We start from the raw sequence: 19,005 nt of genomic DNA, 5'->3' as shown, positions 1-19,005 counted from the left end.
GCGCACACACACACACACACACACACACACACTGGAATAAACAGGTACTATATACATCAGCACTAGAGATATAAAACAGCTACTTCTGTTTTCTCATTTTCCAGCCTTCATCATGAATCAGCAGCCATTAGCAAAATATTGTAGGAAGAGTAGGAACAGCTACTAACAAAGCAAGAAGCTTAGCTTCCTAGCTAATCATGAAGCGTGACATGCTAATCAAACATGCATGGTCATGGTTTATGTAACCCGGAGTGTCTGTCTAGGGTGAAGGACAGCATCCGGACTATTGCCTCTTGTGGAAAATAGTCAGGCATGTTTCATTGAAAGCTCATTGTACTTCTGAAAACATTCCTGTTTCAAAGACAAATAGCTGGAAACTCAGAAGGTTAACTGACTCCTCAAGGCCACGGAGCCTCAGCTCTTCTTACCCCCAAATCACAGGTTAGTCCTGCATCCACAAAGACCTTCATCCAGGGGTGGAATAAAAGACTCAGTCACCAGTTTCCATGGTCCAACAGAACACTACCACTGTGTAACCCAAGCTAGGCTCCCACTGGAGCGACCGACACGTGTTGGAAACTCATGTGCATTTGATTCTGACCTTTGTAGTTCTCGTCACCGGTGTCATAAGAGGATTCTCCAGTGGGGACAAAACCTTTCCCTCTAGGGCACATTTCCGCGAACTCAGCTGATTTTAAGAGAGACAAAACCAAATAAAACAATGAGTTGAAAAGGAAACAAAGATTCAACATTTCCCAGGTTTTTAATCCAGACTTCTCAGACTTGGCAACTTTAGAACATTCCAGCAATAAAGTCCATCATGGTGTCAGAAGCATGGGTCATGTGAGAAGACATCAGCAACTTCAGAGATCGATTGGTCTGTTTGTTTGCTTTTGGAGACAGGGTCTTACTATGTAGTCCTAGACAGCCTACAGTTTTCTCGGCAGTCCAAGAGAGCCTCAAACTAACAGAGCTCTGCCTACCTCTGCCTCCTGGGTGCTTGAATTAAGGGTGTGTACCAGCTTCAGATACCAGCACCTACATAGCAAGCTAGGGGTTCTGCTTGTGTCTATAACTCCATCGCCAAGGAGGTGTTGTCTTCTAGCCTAGCTGAGAAAACTTGAGTCCAAGGTTCAGGGAGAGACTCTGCCTCAAAAAAATAGGCACAGAATGATGGGGGAGAACCCCTGTTCCGAGTACAAAATGGGAACATTCAGCTGCACATGTAAACCTCTCTCTGTCTCTGTCTCTCTCTGTGTGTCTTTCTGTTTCTCTGTCTGTCTCTGTCTCTCTGTCTTTCTGTCTCTATGATTGTCTCTCTCTCTCTCACACACACACACTTTCACACACACAAACAAGATGGCTTATTTTAAACAGAATAAATCTGAATAATCTTTTACAGCATCTACGGAGCCTGACTAACAGTACATCCTACGACAGCATTTAAGAATTCATATGGAGATGAGATGAGGGCAAAGGCTCAGCATGAGTGGAGTGCGCTGAAGGAAAAACTAATTTGAATCACGAAGACAGTTTATGCTATTTCTGGACTTCAAAGCCATCACCCAGGCCCATGAACACCAAGTGACCAGGCAGCGTGGACATGCCAGTTAGCAGATCTTACCAGTCCCCGGTACTGGGCAAGGGAAGATCTCACAGTTGTCTCCCCAGCCGGCACCCGACGTACAGCAGCACTCTTGTTTGGTGACATTGGGGGCCAGCACATTATCACAGAGACTGGCATCATTGAGATTATAATAGCATTCCTTCTTTTCTTGTCTGGGCTGACGATCCACATCTGAATCTAAAGAGCACAGAGAAAGAGAACTGGGGAGACTGTAAAGTAAAAACTGTGACAGGACAGAGTCCAAGCACATATGTCCCTCACATGTCTTTGACACCAGACTATTTTCCACAATAGGAGTCAGATTCTCCAACTTGAAGACAAAAGCACACTTGAGTCCTGAATTTTGGTGGGTTTCTAATACACCCTAGAGCGTAAATCTGTCCAAACCATTTTCTTTTACGTTAACCGATTACTTTTTTTCTTGTAAATTTGGCTGTGAGTACAGTTTCCATATCTGTTTTTTTTTTTTTTTTTTCGCCAACCCAGGGCCATTCTTTATAGAGCTGTAACACCTACTTAAATCACTGAAATTTTCTCCAACATGGGGATGAGAAATCTGGAGCCACACGTAAGAATTAACCCTCTACAGTTATTTGGACCAACCATGCCCCAAGTCAGCTCTGACGAGTGAACAGTGGAAGATATACAGAACATTAACACAGTAGCCTGGAGCCCCTCAAACAACCTTCATCACTGAAAACTAAATGACACAAATACATCTCAGGGGGAAGCTGTGAGCTGCAGCAAAGTTCAGTGTAGGCTGCAAGTCTGGGTTCAGATTCTGCTTACATAAATTCTGAAGGAAAACCTACCTTAACAGATTCATTTCTCTATGACCAAACACCTTGAGGGTGATATGAAAGACTGTAAGTGGTAAAAACAAGCTCTACTCATTTTCAGAAAATAACTATAAATAATGTCATGTCTAGATTTGAATCGCCTTTATGTCCTTGATCAGTACATGTGACAGGGCTTGGCGAGTAATCAGTTTCCTCCACTAAGTGCTGAAGAGTCCGAAGGACTGACTATGGTCCAGCTGTTATTTTATCAGTTGTAGTTTTTATTTTATACTGCACAAAATCAGAACTAACAAAGGCTATCATGGTGACTTAGCACATTGTCAGTGCAGCGTTTTCTTTAGAACTCTGCCATTTCTGAATATTAGGTCGAAGGAAACCACAAAAGAGAATACTGCCCAGTAGAAGGAGGCTAAGACTTACATACTTTTGAAGTTGGTAGGTCAAGATACAAGGGAAATTTAATGCATCATTTTCACAATTATTTCCTCTGTACTGATTTTGTCAGGGCCAAGTTGACCATGAACTTCAATAATATACTCAGCAGTTTAAGGCCATTTCTAAGGCAAGAGTTCATTAAATGTTATCAGGATTTTGCCTGAGGCCAACTGCCTGCTTTCCTCTTGTGAAACAAGCAAAGAATCAAACAGGCCTTCCAACACCAACCAGTCTACTTTCCTGGCAGAGTGCCAACAAGAACCAAGGATCCTTCTAGAACTTTATCTGATGACACACTTTTGAACAGATTTTGGGCTTGGACTTTAAATAGTGTGGACAGTGGCTGATACTCCAACCAAGATCAAGGGCCTAGAAGAAGAATAAAATACAGATTCCTATGTGCTAGTTATGAAGTGGTCTTAAATTGTGTGTGTGTGTGTGTGTGTATGTGTGTGTGTGTGTAAGTGAGTGAACTGGGTAAACCCACCAACTCCCTTGTCTGAACCTTCTTACTTCACACATATGTGAAGGATGGAATTTTATGGAAGGCATTAGAAACAGAGTTATTAGGGAAAAGTAAGAATACTTATTTTAAATCATTATTAAATCAATTCCAGAAACCTTATAGGAAAATTTTCAGTGTTTCTTACAATATTTTCAATGTTACTATTCAGTTTTATTCACTTACATTATTAAGCAAGCCTAAAAATGAGAGTCATTAAGCAATGTATTAAAAATATAAATCAGGAAAGCAACAGTTTTTAAAAACATTTTAATGGATATATTTTATTTACATTTCAAATGTTATCCTCCTTCCAGTTTCTCCTCCATAAGCCCCCATCCCATACCCCTCCCCCTGCTTTTATGAGGGTGCCCCCCAACCCACTCTCACCTCCCTGCCCTGACATTCACCTACACTGGGCAAGATCAAGGGCTTCTCTTCCCATTGATGCCATCCTCTGCTACATATGCAGCTGGAGCCATGAGTCCATCCATTTCTACTCTGGTTAGTGGTTTAGTCCCTGGGAGCTCTGGTTGTTTGGTATTGTTCTTATGGGGTTGCAAACCTCTTAAGCTCCTTCAATCTTTTCTTTAACTCCTCCATTGGGGACCCAGTTCTCAGTTCAATGGTTGGCTGTGAGCATCTGCTTCTGTATTTGTCATGATCTGGCAGATCCTCTCAGGAGACAGCTATATCAGGCTCCTGTCAGCATGAACTTCTTGGCATCAGCAATAGTGTCTGGGTTTGGTGGCCGTATATGGGCTGCATCTCTCCAGGTGGGGCAGTCTCTGGATGGCCTTTGCTTCAGACTCTGCTTCAAACTTTGTCTCCATATTTCCTCCTGTGGATATTTTTGTTCCCTCTTCAAAGAAGGACTGAAGCATCTGCACTTTGGTCGTCCTTCTTCTTGAGCTTTGTGTGGTCTTTGAATTGTATCTTGGGTAATCTGAGCTTATCAATGAGTATATACCGTGTGTGTGTGTGTGTGTGTGTGTGTGTGTGTGTGTGTGTGTGTGTGTGTGTTGTGACTGGGTTATCTCACTCAGGATGATATTTTCTAGTTTCATCCATTTGCCTAAGAAATTCATGAAGTCATTGTTTTTTTTTTTGTTTTGTTTTTTTGAAATTAAAAAAAAAGTTTATTGAAGATCCGAAAAAATAACCTCCTACAAGCTTGACGTTTCCATACAACTGTAGCTACATGATGCATTGTCTATCACGTTAAAATGTGCATTAGACACACATACAAAAACCGGAAAAACGAGCCACCATTCTTTAACAACTGGGTGGAGATAAAATGCTAAGGAACAACATGGATGACTTGCAAAGGATGGGCTCTTTAAGCACCATTTTTAGAAAGAGCACAGATGGAGGAGTGTTCCGTTATAAACACTGAAGTGAACTTTGGCACTAGGAATCAGGGCATTTTGTCACAGAGCATTAACACATATAATAGCGAGTAGTGTCAAAGGAGCAGAACTGCCAGCATTCAAAAGCAGCACTGTCAACCAGGCAAACACTACAGCCTGTATTTCTGTTGTTCATCACTGATACACTGGTAGAAACATTGAAATGAAGAAAAGAAAGAAAAAGGAGTAGTACTCCATTTATTTTCTCTGTTTAAAATCAAACAGAAAACAAGCATCAACTCTGTTTTATACTAACGGTCTTCAAAGGACTGAGAACCAGACTGTTCACAGAGACCTAAGCGCACGCGAGAGAGAGCGCAGCCCTCACTTGGCTTTCTGATTTCTGATGGCACTGGAGAGGAGCCACTTCATAATCACTGGCACCCAACAGAGTTGCAGAATCTTTGCCGGGTACTTGGGGAAATCATGTAGACAGTTCAGTAATAAAGCAAGAGGGTTTTTTTTCCTGACTGGTTGTTTTGATTTGCATTTCCCTGGTGACTAGGGAAGTTGAGCATTTCTTTAGGTGCTTCTCAGCCATTTGATGTTCCTCAGGTGAGAATTCTCTGGTTAGCTGTTTCCCATTGTAAAAATAGGGTTGTTTCTCTGGAGTCTAACTTCCTGAGTTCTTTGTATAAATTGAATATTAGCCTTCTATCACACGTGGGATTGGTAAAGATCTTTTCCCAATCTGTTGGTTGCAGTTTTCTCCTATTTACAGTGTCCTTTGCAATTTCATTGAGGTCCCATTTGTTGATTCTTGAATTTAGAGCATAAGCCATTAGTGTTCTGTTCATGAAGAATTTTTCCTGTATCTATGGCTTCAAGGCTCTTCCCCACTTTCTCTTCTATTAGTTTGAAGTTTACTTTGTAGCTTGTGCCTAAAAGAAAACTCAATAATATTTTCTTTATGTGATAAGTTGGAGTATGTTTGATTATATTTAATAAAATGTAGTATTATATATAAGATCCCCAATGTTAATCAGGGATCATTTTAAATCAAAGCATAGTAAATTACATGTACATACATCATATATAATTTATGTATGTGTACATAGTAAACATAGTTTGTGTTTTTCCTTTACATTTAGATCATAGAAACAAAGACATAAAATTACCATTCTGCCCTGTTTTACACTCGAAGGAGGTACAGAGATTATTACATAAGAGAAATGATCAACAATACAATTGTATTATTCAGCTTTTTTCCAAAATCCTGCTCTTATTTTCTTTCCAAGCTGGTGGGAGTTCAGTGTTTACACAGCTGAAATGAAGAGTCAGGCAAGCCTTCATCCATTTGGATGGAGATGCAAATTCTTTTGTAAAAAAACTGGTCCACAAAGGTCATTCTGTGAAAAAATACAACACCCTCATCTTCCTGACCTTCAAACAGTCAACTTCCTGGGGCATTTTTCCATTGGAGCAAGCATCTTTGATCGGTGTATACACACACACACACACACACACACACACACACACACACACACGTATACATATATAAACATTTACATACATATACATACAGTGTTTTCTTTTAAATTCCTGTGAGTTTAGATCTCTGTTGCCAGATCCCTTTGGAAAGTCACTTTCTGAGGCAGAATCAATGCTTATGAAAGGGGGAAGAGTGGGGTAGCTCTTTTTCTTATAAACTTTGTCAGTAAAAGTGGTCATGCCACGTCACCTGCCGCCAACTTCTTAGAAATGTCATATCGCCTCTGGTATGCTTAGATTTGATTTGTTTCCTTTGTGTTTGTTATCTGGCCTAAAATTAGTGTATGAAAATCAATCTGCATATCTTTCTCCTAGCAGTATGTATGGTAATAGCAAAAACATCACTATGGTTTTGACATTTTTACACTGATTTGTCTTTCTGTTTGGCTTCTGTGGGAGGGATCTATAGGACCCCATACATGATAGGCAAGTGTTCTGCCACTGAACCACACCCCAAGCCTCAGGTGGTTCAGTTTTGAGGGAAGTGTTACTAAAGCCATTTCACATGAGACACAGATAATCAAAGGATGAGGCAGGTAATGGCATCCTCACCTTCTATAGGGAAAAACCCAGGTTGGTACCTAAGTGTTCATCTCCTTGGAATGTTACATCTTAGCATAACAAGTCTCTTTGGTTTGTTCTGCTTTTCCTTTTTCTTTATTCTCTTTGAGATAAACGAGGAGAGGGTATAGACAACCTTTGCTGGTGTGGCCTCCTGTGGCATGAACATGACATTCTGCTCTGCACCAGAAATGGCTGCTGAGCTTGGGACCACTCTTTGAGCTCATCTGATGAAGGCATGCACGTTCACTTATAAAGGCTGTTTTTTTTTTCCTACACATGTCTGATCCCAGAATCTGGGGATGGGGTGAGATGACCTAGATGTTTTTGCTTCCTCTGTTTAATGTGGAAATGGCTGTTTGTGTTCACTTTCTCTTGTATTTACAGTATATTCTAAAGGTCTTCAATAGCCAATTTTCTCTATACTTCTTAGAGATAGCTGATCACAATAGCCAAAGACTAATGGGGCAGTAGAGTTCCCATGCTATACTTGCTTATAGTCCTGAAAGGATCTATTCATCAAGCCCCATAGAATGGTGATGTTCAATAAAGGATTTCCAAAAGAACAGACCAGGAAACTCGGCCCTCTTCTCCAGTTGAAAATGACACCAGACATTCTTGTTTTAAGTCTCCTCATACTTTTGAAAGTAAGGTAGCTTTATGTCATATTTCATGACATTGGAAGATGGAACCTAAGAGATGCACAGAGAGAGATGCACACACAGGGTTTTCTTAGTTTTTTCACTCAAGAACTTGTAGAACAAGGAGAAAGATTTTTTTTTAAAGTAGGATTCAGGAGAGGGCTGGGGAGAATTCCTCAAGTCACTGACAAGTATGTGGGGAAAACAAAAGGAGGTACGATTAGGTGTGAATGATAAATATGGAGTCTAGAAAGGAAAGCACAGAACAAATACAGCAACACAGCTCCTGTCCACTCTGTTCTGTTTTTCTGGCGCAGGGTGTCTTCTAGATCGAGACTGGCCTCAAACTTTCCATACTCCTTTCTTGCACTTAAAAAGCATGGGCTAAATAGCTGTCAGAATTTTTTTCTGATGGAGACCTTAAAAGATACTAGAAAGATGATGACCAAAACATTGGCCATTAAAAAAAACCTGCGGCACTCCTCATGGATTTGGGCTTTATGCTGTAGGCTGTGGTGGGTGATTAGCTTATCTGGAAGACTGTCAATTCTTCATTTCAATATATGCAGTGATAACATGGCCTAAATCAAAATTTTCAACAAATGTAAATGTGGGATTTCTGTAGGCCACCTTCTGGGAAACCTCAAGAATTCCAAGTAGAAGTCCTTGTAGACCCTGTGAGCCCCACGTGTTGCTTTTTAATTTAAAGGAATGTCAGGATAAGTTTCCCCAAGGGCCAAAAAAGAAGGGTTATGCAGCTTGGTGAGACAAGGCCATGTTAAATGCTAGCTGATAGCTTTCTAGGTCTTCGGCAATTCTCAGCAAATGTCCTCGTCGTTTTGACCCCTAGAACACTAGAGGGCTGGAAAGAACATTAGAGGGCATTTAACCCAAAATATCATCATTTGCATCCTTGTTTGACTGATAAGGCATAAGAATAAGACATGGGAGCGACCTGGGATCAATAGTTTTATGTCAACCTTTGAGAGGATAGAACCTCAATTAGTCAAATACCTCCATAGGATCAGCCTACTGTAGAAAAGCCTGTAGGGCTTTCTCTAACTAGTGAATAAGGGCTGAGGGCCCAGCCCATTGAGAGAAGGGCCACCCCTGAGCTGGTGGTCCTGGGTTCTATAAGAAATGATGCAGAGAAAGCCATGGGGAGTAAGCCGGTAAGCAGCACCCTTCCATGGCTTTTGCCTGACTCAGCTCAGTCTCCAGGTTTCTTCCTGTCCTAACTTCCCTTAGCGATGGATTGTTACCTTTTCTCCCCAGGTTGTTTTGGTCATGGTGTTTCATCACTGCAATAGAAACCCTAAGACACTCCCAGACGCAGGACTGTGTTGGAATATGTCCTGTCTCACCTCCAGAATATGTAGCTTAAGGCTGGGTCAGCCTCATCCCAAGAGACGCCCTCCAATCCCTGCAGAGTACCACTGGGACCTACCTTCGGTGACCCGGGAGCGACACTGCCCCGTCATTGGGCTGTATTCCTGGTTCTCGTCGGCACACACACACAGGAAGGACCCTTCCACATTTTCACAAAAAGCTTCCCCACATACACCACTGAGCAGCTCACATTCGTTCACATCTGGAAAAGAAAGCACAGATTAAGCAAGGCCTGCACCTCTTGCCTGACTGTTTAACTTTACCAGCTGTGCCAAGCCTGCTGGAAACAGAGTTGCTCTTCAGTGAGCCCTCAACCTCATCTTTCCCAGGGAATGAACCCTGCAGGCAGAGCTGCACATTCTGGTCTGGACGAGAACAGAAGAACAAGGTTCTAAACCCCGATGGTAGTTTTAAGGGACAGCCTGGAGTCTCACTGGGAGCACACTTTGACAACCTAGCGTCGTTTTCCTCACTTGTCACCATACTGAACACACGAACGATCCAAAGCTCTATACCTGTATCTCTTGGGGTGTGTGTTTGTTTGTTTGTTTTTGAGCCAGGGTTTCTTTCTTCAGCTTTGGCTGAAACTCACTCTGTGGACCAGACTGGCCTCAAACTCACGAGATTCATCTGCCTATCCTGAGTGCTGGGGTTAAAGGCGTGTATCAGTACACTACCCGGCTACACCTCTTAGTTCAAGAAAAACTAGAAGCATGGGCAATCAAAACATAGGTTTAAAATGTAAGGTTTTAAAAACACACTTACATGTCTGAAAATTCATTTCAGCCTAAATTAACAAGACACTTCAGATTGCTGGGCACACATAAATATTCATTAGGGCACATGAGTCATTCAGGTTAAACCAATTGGTCCAACAACCAAGGACCGATTCCACTGTCTTTTCTTACGCCACTGATGACCACAGTGCAACCTTTCTGAATGTTTCCTTTGTGTATTCTTAAATCCATATAATTAAAGCAAAGTCAAGAGATCTATTTAACACAATTCCATCATTTATAGCCCCCAAAGACAGGCTATTTCCTCATTTGACTTTATCATGGAGTACCATGTGCCTTTCTGTTCCTACCATCTTTGACTGGTGACCTCCTCAGTCAGCAAAGCACTGGGCTTGACTCTGAAGTGTTCACGGCTCTTTTACATTTACACACATCAACAGCAGCTTTCAGAAGCGACCATGAGAATTCTTACCAAGTTTAAAAATGTAAGCAATTCTCCAACTCACCCAGGAGAGGATAAAATATTGATTTCACTTGTATACCTAGATTTTTTTTTTCAGGGAGGGTAAGGTTTGTGGACCTTGAAGTTTCAGAATATTGCCTAACTTTTCCATTTCACTTTGTCCATAGACAGATTTATAAACCCAATAACCCAAGTTTCACCTATAAAAAGAAATGGTACCACAAAGGAAAGTGGAATGAAAATCTTTAATCAACATGGTCATAATTTCCATCAGAAAGGTTGACTAGAAATTGTCCAGTTCACATCTGCTAATTTTAGTTACATAATATCAGAGGGAGCTCTGCTTTCCAACTCATTCTATCTACATGGCTCTTGCAGTCTCTCCCACCAGACTCCATTCATCTGACCAAGAGGTATGTCTTAGCTTATACACACAGGCCAGGTTCTCAGGGACCCCATGTGGAAGGTAGGCCCAGCTCCCCCTTCATAGAAGTTAGAGTTGAGTCGGGGAATTCAGTAAGAAAACCCCACAAGCTTCTGAGGGTGGTGGGAATTAAAGGGAGAGCTCAAGAGAAACATGGGACACTGATTCCTCCGTGCAGGAGGATGCTAGGAAGATGTCATGTGAATCCAGATCAAAGGATGAGCAAATGATGGGTGGGGAGAGGTCCAAGCAGAGGAAACAGCACAACCAGAGACTGGACATGGTGCTGATTCATCTCGGAAATGCTGGACAGTATTTGAGAAGGGCAAATAGTAGGAACTCAGTTACTATTTCTTTAAAAAACATGTATTATTACTGTATTATTTCATGGATATGGGTGTTTTGCTTCCACACATGCCTGGTGCCCTGAGAAGTCATAAAGGAATGTCCAGACCCCTGTAACTGGAGTTACAGATTACTGTGAATCACCATGTGGGGGCTGAGACTTGGACTTATGTCCTCTAGAAGAGCAGCCAGTGCATCTAACCATGGAGTCATCTCTCTAGTTAATGTCTCTTAAACAATGATAAAAAAGCAAAAAAAAATATAAAGCATCTGCTGGGCTTATCAAAATAATAGACAACACCCTTCTGTCGATCAGTATTCTGTGACAGACTGGAGGATAAATATGGTTGAGAAACACTTACTAGTCTCACTAGGATAAACAATAATCAGGTGCTCTGGGGCTCTGTGGAGTCAACATCTGATATTTTGACATTAAACAATTAAACAGCATATACTGATTACTTGATGTAGACTAAATATTATGCCCAGGGGGAGAGTAACCCCAACGGAAGGAGCAAGTGACAGCCAAGCAAGTTACTAGTCACAACCACAAGCAGCTAATGCTGTTGGCAGATGAAATCTGAGGAGGTGTAAGTCTAAGATGATAAGGAGGGGCCACAGCAAGGGCTGTGAGTCAAAATGTAAGTAAATGCCACTATAATTGTATTGTTGATGTGGATAGAACACAGGCAATCTTCTCATAGTTTACCAATAAAGTATGTTTTTAGCCTTTAGCACTAAACTATGCCTTTAGCCTCTGCTCGTTTATTTATTTGTTTGTTAAATTTTGGGTTGGAAATGGGGTCATGTTACTTAAGCTGGCCTTCAACTTATTAGAAGTCCTCTAGTGTCATCCTCCAGAATAGCTGTGACTATAGGCCTGTGCTACCAAGCCTGGCCACATCCGCAGGAGACAGTCCACAGGATCATCTTCGCTGTGTTGTGAAACAGCTGTGCTTCCTTGTAATTCTTGAACAGTAACATGTGGTTTTTGATTAGCTGTTGTTTATGCAAATTTGTGAAAACTACATTACCGGCTCCCTAGATGTTTTCCTGCTATTAAGGATTAACTGAATTTCCATAATTTATAGCAGCAAAGCAGTGACAAGCCTCTAGGACATTTTGCTCTCCGGGTCAGGTCCGGATGGTAAATGAACAGATGCTTGATTGGCTAATTGTCAAAGCAACCAAGCAGGTCACTGTCTTTGCCTTGAGTGTCACCCACCTTGTGGCAAGCACAGGTCTTTCCTTTACTCAGAAGAATAAATAAAAAGCTACACACTCTGTGAAGTTGGAAATTCTCTAGCCCCCTCCCTTCCCCATGAACGTGTGTTTCATAACAAGTTTGCAGAAATCACAGCTGATCAGAATATGAAATGCGAGCTCTCCTCTCAGAGCCTGTGCTGAACTCTGGGATGTGGATGGTATGGGAGCTCGCCCAGCCCTTCCCTCCTTCAGCACTGTCACTTGTTGTCCTGCTGTCATTCCTGGGTGGCTGATGACAGCACTTTCCTTCAGCACACTGTTTAAGGAGGTACATGTCCTAGCTGGCGGGCTTCATTAGCTGGGGATGGATTCCCACTCAGCTAGGTTTCAGCACATGCCCTTTAACAAGAGCCTTAAACAACATACTTCTTTCTTAATGTCTCTGTCCACTTCAGAGGCCGGAGGGCCTATCATTTTCACAATCTCAAATCATAAGATGAAAATGAAACCATGATGAAAAGTTTTCTTCTAAATTTGCCTACTTTTGATAGGGTTCATTTCATTTGGAAAAGACATATGAAACACGATGAGGTGGGAGGAGGAGATAAAGCAGAGAACAAAAACTCACCCACACACCCTTGCCCATCCTGTGGGGCTTGAAAGCCCTGATAACAGAGGCAGCGGAAAGAGCCGGCTGTGTTGTCACAGAAGCCGTGACTGTCACACACAGTGTTGTTAACACACTCATCAATATCTGCAAAAAAGATATTGAGCATCAGACAGGAAATGAACACTGACAAGGTACGGAATGGATGAGAAAAGGCGCCCTATACAGCAGGGTTGAACAAGAGGATCATGTTTACACAGACAGGACTTCAAAAACAACTTGCATGTTAATCAAATGTTTTGATGAAAATGGTTTAGTTGCTAAAATACCGGAGTCTATGAGAAAACATTGACTTTTCCACAGGAAATATTTTCACACTGAAATGACTGCCACAATTAGCCATGGTCAGTATTTCCTAAATGCGTTCAAATCTTTATTTTCAAAGACAGCCTTCTTTTTCTGCAGAGTAAAGTGCTGTCTGCACCTCTTAAAACCTTTTTTTAAACTAGTATATTGTCATTATGATGGGCTTCTTGACAAGGCCAATGTCTGTGTCTCTGTCCTTGTTCATATCAGCCCTCCCATAACCCTCTCCCTTGCTAACTCCAGTTACTCTTCAACTTCTATTTTTTTTAAATAAATATAGAGGATCTCCATATGAGAGAAAATGGCCAATATTTTCTTTCTAAGCCTGGCTCATTTTAAATAATAGGATGAACTCCAGCTCCCTCCTATTCCTGAAAATGACATAATTTCTTTCTTTTTATGGCAGAATAAAACTCTAGCTGTACACACACACACACACACACACACACACACACACACACACACGTCTTTTTCCATTCATCTGTTTGTGGACAACTAGAATGATTTATGACTTGGCCACTATAAATAATCTTGCAATAAACATGATGTTGCCTATCCATGCAGTAAATGAACATGGATATGTCCAAATATGGTGTGTGCTGACTAAGGGTCCTTTGGGTATATATGGAGTCATTATGTCTGGGTCATATAGTAGTTCTATATTTGAGGAGCCTCCATATAGATTTCTACAGTGGCTGTTAGCTTACATTCGCACTGGCAGTAGATAAGGACTCACCTTCCACACTCTGCATTCTTGCAGTTTTTGCTGCTTGTTTTCTTGACAATGGTCTTTTGGAGCCAGGTAACATGGAATCTCAATGCAGTTTTTAAAAGGATTTAATTGACAATCAGGTATGTGAGACTTTGTATGTGGATATGTGTACCATGTGGATGCAGTGCTCACAGAGGCCAGAAGAGGGCACCAGGCTCCCTGGACCTGCAGCTGCTTGTGGTTATGAGTCACCATGTGAGTGCTGGGAGTTGAACTTTTGTCTTCTGAAAGAGCAACCGATGCTCTTAATCACTGAGCTATCTCTCCAGCCCCCTTCAAAAGCAGTTCATGTGCTACTTTTTGGGGATATGTTAAATACTAAAAAGAGCTCCAGCTGTGGAGTTGTAGGATGGAAGAAACAATGTACTCAACCCTGTAAATAATGACTTAGTCTAAGAGAGAATCTGGTGAGCCAGGCTGCCCCAGTCACTCATGGGAAAAATAATGTGTCACCAGGGTATATCTTCTCAAGGTCTAAAATGCCAGTTACATGAAAGCATTACCTACATGGGAGCTCATGGGGAGCCTTATGCTTCTCACACATTAGTCAACATGTTCTTATTAAAATCTCTCAGTTATAGTCATAACAGAGATCGAGCCACTATATTCCAACAGTTACTGTGAGGATTCAACAGGCATGCACAAAGCCCTAATGTGGGAACATAAAATGTTCAAAGTACCTGAGGTGGGTCAACATTCACCAACATTATCAGTCTTCAATCACATACAATCTCCCTACCTTTGTCCCACTGAAATGTAGCTGTTGAGCAGAGGCACCCCTTCAATCTGATCCACTGGTCAGCCCCCAGTGACCTCCATATTCGGTGAACACAAATACCTGGAATACCCTTGCTGTGCTCAAGGGCTTTATTCTAAGTCCACCATCTATGACCTGCAGGTGAATATCCGCCAGAGCTCAGAATTCCTGGCAACTGTGACAACTTTCCCCCATGTTCTCCCCCTAGACTCTCAGTCCTTGGTGTGTGTGTGTGTGTGTGTGTGTGTGTGTGTGTGTGTGTGTGTGTGTGAATGATAAGGCTTCATCTTCAACCACAATCCTTCCTCCAAGTCTGCTAATTATTCTTAATCATTTTTATTTGATTTTCTACTACCATCTTAACCAACCCTAACAGTTTTATTTAAACAGGACATAAACTCTCTTTCTGAAGTGTGCAACCATTTTCTTTCCTTTCCATTGACTTAAACTGAAAACTAAGTGCAATTATTTCACATCTAAACCAGCAACTATTCCTCGAGGCATCTAATGTGGCAAGTTGATTGGGCTGCTCTGAATGTCGGCAGGAAGCTGGGGTTGCAGACAGTTTACAGATTGTAATGGGGAGGAGGGGGACTCTACAGAAACCACTGCTAACTTTGGACTTCCTGAAGTGGGAATCTCTTATGCACCCTTCTTCAGCACTTTCAACCAGACACCAGCAAGAGAAATCTTAATGTCAGCCCTTCCCTTCTGAAACCCCCTCTGCTGCCTTAACCCAGCCTCTTATCTTTCTTGATACTCCTTGCACTCTAGTTGGCTTCCCTATCTCCAGTCTTGCCCCTCCCTCTAATCCACTGTACCTGACTGGTACTGGGGGTGGTCTTTGCAAAATTCAAACCTATATATGTCACTATCTTGCTCAAAGTGTTCATCTTCTAATTGCTAGAGCACAAGGCTTCCTTCCTCTTCCTCTTGGCTACATGTGTGATAGCAGGTGTCAGAAAACCTTCTCAATTTGAACTCCAGCCCTGTGAATGGACTTAAATAAGGTCTCACCGACCTTAAACTGCTATAAACTTCATTCTTGACTGACTCTCCCACTCCTAGTTTTTCTCAGAAACTCATTCTGACCCTTCTGGAGTCAGTCTAAGGGGGAGCCATTCATCATGGTGCCTCCCTCAACTACTCTAGAGACAGAAATCAGACTGTTCCTTTTTTTTTTTCTATTAGTCTTGAAGGGTTGGGGAACCTTCAACGCACCCTCCCTAGCAACTTATTTCTCTACTAAAATGAGAGGGAAAGAGTGAATTCAGCCATGTAAAAACTATTGGATTCTCAATCCAGATTCTTAAAATTAGATATCTTGCTTTCCTTGTTATTAATTTCATGCAATTCCAGCAGATGATGGCCTCTTATTACTGTTCACCAGCACAGGAACTGAATAACTAGCTTGAAGGTGAACAAGCCCCCAGCTGGCTATGAATTCCTGGGCGTCTTGCAGACTCAGTTTACTGTAACAATGAGTCACCAAGCAAGTTCGGATGAGTAATGCTTTGGATTGGAACAACTAGGAAAAAGGAATGTCAAGTGCCTGCTGGAGACCAGCCGTTCAACGATTATTATTTTATAAAAATAATACAATGCAACCCAGCAGTTTCTTGTTTCCAACAGCAAGGTAAGGTAATAGCTTCACTGAAGGACAGCACTGGTTTCGCTTCTCAGAAGGGCCAGGCAAGAGCCTTCCTACCACACTCGATCCTCGGCTCTTTGTTTCCATCTTTAATGGCCTACATACAAATATTTTACTTTCTTGATATTGTGAGGTCTCAAATCTATATTTACCTCATCTATCTGGATAGGTGAACATCATTCTGTTTGGCCGAGGTTGATTTTGAAACTTGAGACTAATTTTTGAGTTCTCTAAATATCACATTTTCTTTGCCTAAGGTCAAAATTTCTACATGAGTTTTTCTTATTGATTCAGTAAGGGCCACACCATAAATTATCACTAGTAATATTATTCCCAAAGCTGATAATCCCAAAGTTGGACTGCCTGACAGCGACTGCTCAGTCATCAACTCACATGTTTGAGGCATATTATCATTAGAGCTGCTAGTTTCTCATATTCCTCTGTTCCTCATATTTTTTTTACTAAAAAAAGGGAGCAGTAAATATTGGAGTTTCAATGCAAATGAAGTCAAGATATAATGATACCTCCATGGCCAGTGGGTTACTAAACTAATCTACACCAAGCCCTCTAAATACTAGAAAGATAACACTACCCAGCCTAGGATGCCTAGAACTGACAGAGGCCAGCAAGTCCACACTTTGAAGGTCTTTGGGGTAAACCTGGTTTGTACATTTGCAAGTTTTCCAATGAATATATTCTCTTAGTTGCCCCAAAGTTTTTCCAAAAATGTCTGTGGTAAAAGAGAACTCCAATATCCTTCCTTCCTGTATAACACTTATTAAAGGCCACCCATTCTTTACCCCTCACTTTGGTGTAACATGAACAATGAAATCAGGGAAGAAAATAGTGGTAGATGCAATGGGATTTTCTGAAATGGAATGGGTCAGGCAGCTTAAATACAGACCAAGAAATTAAAACTGTCTTCAAAGACCTAGACAGTGAAAGTCATAACACAAGCGAAAGGTCCCACTAGGTGTCACATTCAGAGAAGCCTATGTGCACCACAAGAGATGTACACTTAAGTCTATTTCATTAGGGAGTACTTGGTCTTCTTTCAGACGAATTCTTCTGTTTTGTTTTGTTCTCAATTATGAAGAAGAAAGCCTTGTTTCCAAAGGCTCTTAACATCTGTGTTTTGTAGATTTTTCTCCTCCCTACTTCTAAGTGAGAATTATCTGCCTACTAGAACGAAAGTCTCACAGATGAGCCACTCTCCTGTGTCTAGATGCTCTATCAAGGCAGATGACAAGGATGGGACTCTAGCAAGGATGGTGATAGTAATGGGAGTGCCATTTGTGGTACTCAGCTGCTTACAAAATCTCCACAGTGACAGAAACATTGGGAAGGAGAAGCCTACTTGCTAGCTAGACATTTTAACATATTGCTCATCCTGACTTAAAGACGATTTCAGATTTATCTAGATTGTCCTCATCCTAAGAGCTAGGAAACTAAGGCCTGGACAGAAAAGCGACTTCTGTCAAGTGACAAAGACAGTAAGTGGGAGAAACGGTAAATGGCTGATGCTTGTTGAGAATCACCTAAATCCATACTGAAGGCTCTGTTCAATATCTGGGCTTGCCTCTTATAGGGATGCTTATAAAATGTTACTCCTATGTAATGAATAGAACCACACTGTAAGCCAACAAGCATGGAGCATCAAAGACCAAAATCAAACCATGCTGCCTGCCACCCACTGGCATTCCTTGCTGACTTGCATTTTAGAAGGATCTCTTGTCCTTAAAGAGACTCAAACATAGGAGGTGCCATCATACTGAAACCTAGAAACCAGAGAACAGTAGGTTACAAAGATATTTATCAAAGAGACTTCTGGAAAAACACATACCAGTCTCTAATAGCCTCAGGAAGACACAGGCTGCTATCTAGCACGAATGTTTTTCTATCTTTTCATCAGAATGAAATGACCCACTCTTTCAGCTGAAATCTTCCTGATCACCTGCAATTGGTTTAATATTTGGTCCCAGGATTTTAGAAAACAGTCATATAAAGGGACTCTATTAAAGAGACACAGAGCTACAGCTGAGGAGAACCGCAGACTTCACACTCTTTCTTGAAAGGAGTGGAGGTCGACCAGAAGACAGTAAGCCCCAGCCAAGAAGTGGAACTGAAAGATGTTAGCATAATGTCTGCCCAAAGGAATTTGAAAATGGCATGGCTGCTGGCCCAAAAGAGATTAAGGTCTTTCTCACAGCATAGAGGAAAGCCAGAATCGAGCAGGAGATGAGCACAAGGCCTGAAAAATGAAATAAAATTTAGCCAATAGGAAATTAAAAACTGAATTTGGAGAGCATCCAGACAATACAATAGGATATTGTAGAACCTTTCTAAAAAGGTCCACTGAGGTCTGGCAATATCCACAGGGCTGAAGAATATGGTCCTTATGTGTTATGGATAATAATTTAGTTCTGGGAAATGGGAGAGCCAGAAAAACAGCAAAAACCAATGTCTTTGTGTAGTCTGACTTTTATGCCAGTAGAAGAACCAGAGAGAAGGAAAAGAGAAAAAATGTAGGAGATCATGATTGCAAAATCTACTTGAAGCAGTCTAAGATAAGTTATAAAAAATGACAGGAGCCAGAAATGTAAAAAAACAGGAATGGCCAATGAGAGACCTTCCTGTACCCTTCCCCACCTTAGGATATGCTGCCCTCAGAGCTTACTTAAGTAATTCTTTAAAAATTTCCAGGACTAGACTCCTACTTGATTTTTTAAAGCAGTTTTCAGGTCCACAGAAGCTTCTAATATTAGTCAGCCATGACAGACTATATTGATTCCTCAGTTATAGTGACAGACAGACATTGAAAA

The 19,005-nt window shown here is 41.5% G+C and overlaps 1 protein-coding gene across 2 annotated transcripts in view; it reads right to left on the bottom strand.

The window, feature by feature from the left end:
• Positions 1-19,005, bottom strand: part of LTBP1 (latent transforming growth factor beta binding protein 1) — a gene marked incomplete at its 5' end in the record, with an annotated part of 370,057 nt that overhangs the window by 29,963 nt on the left and 321,089 nt on the right. For both annotated transcript variants that reach the window (XM_080931548.1, XM_080931549.1), the window contains 4 exons: positions 602-688; positions 1,625-1,804; positions 8,914-9,057; positions 12,659-12,784. In XM_080931548.1, coding sequence (XP_080787674.1) covers positions 602-688; positions 1,625-1,804; positions 8,914-9,057; positions 12,659-12,784 — 537 coding nt within the window. The remainder of the gene's footprint in view (positions 1-601; positions 689-1,624; positions 1,805-8,913; positions 9,058-12,658; positions 12,785-19,005) is intronic.

This window comes from Micromys minutus, assembly GCF_963924665.1.
Source record: "Micromys minutus genome assembly, chromosome: 1".
Taxonomy (NCBI): domain Eukaryota; kingdom Metazoa; phylum Chordata; class Mammalia; order Rodentia; family Muridae; genus Micromys; species Micromys minutus.
The sequence above is the reverse complement of the archived record's forward strand: the minus strand, read 5'-3'. Positions and strand labels throughout refer to the sequence as shown.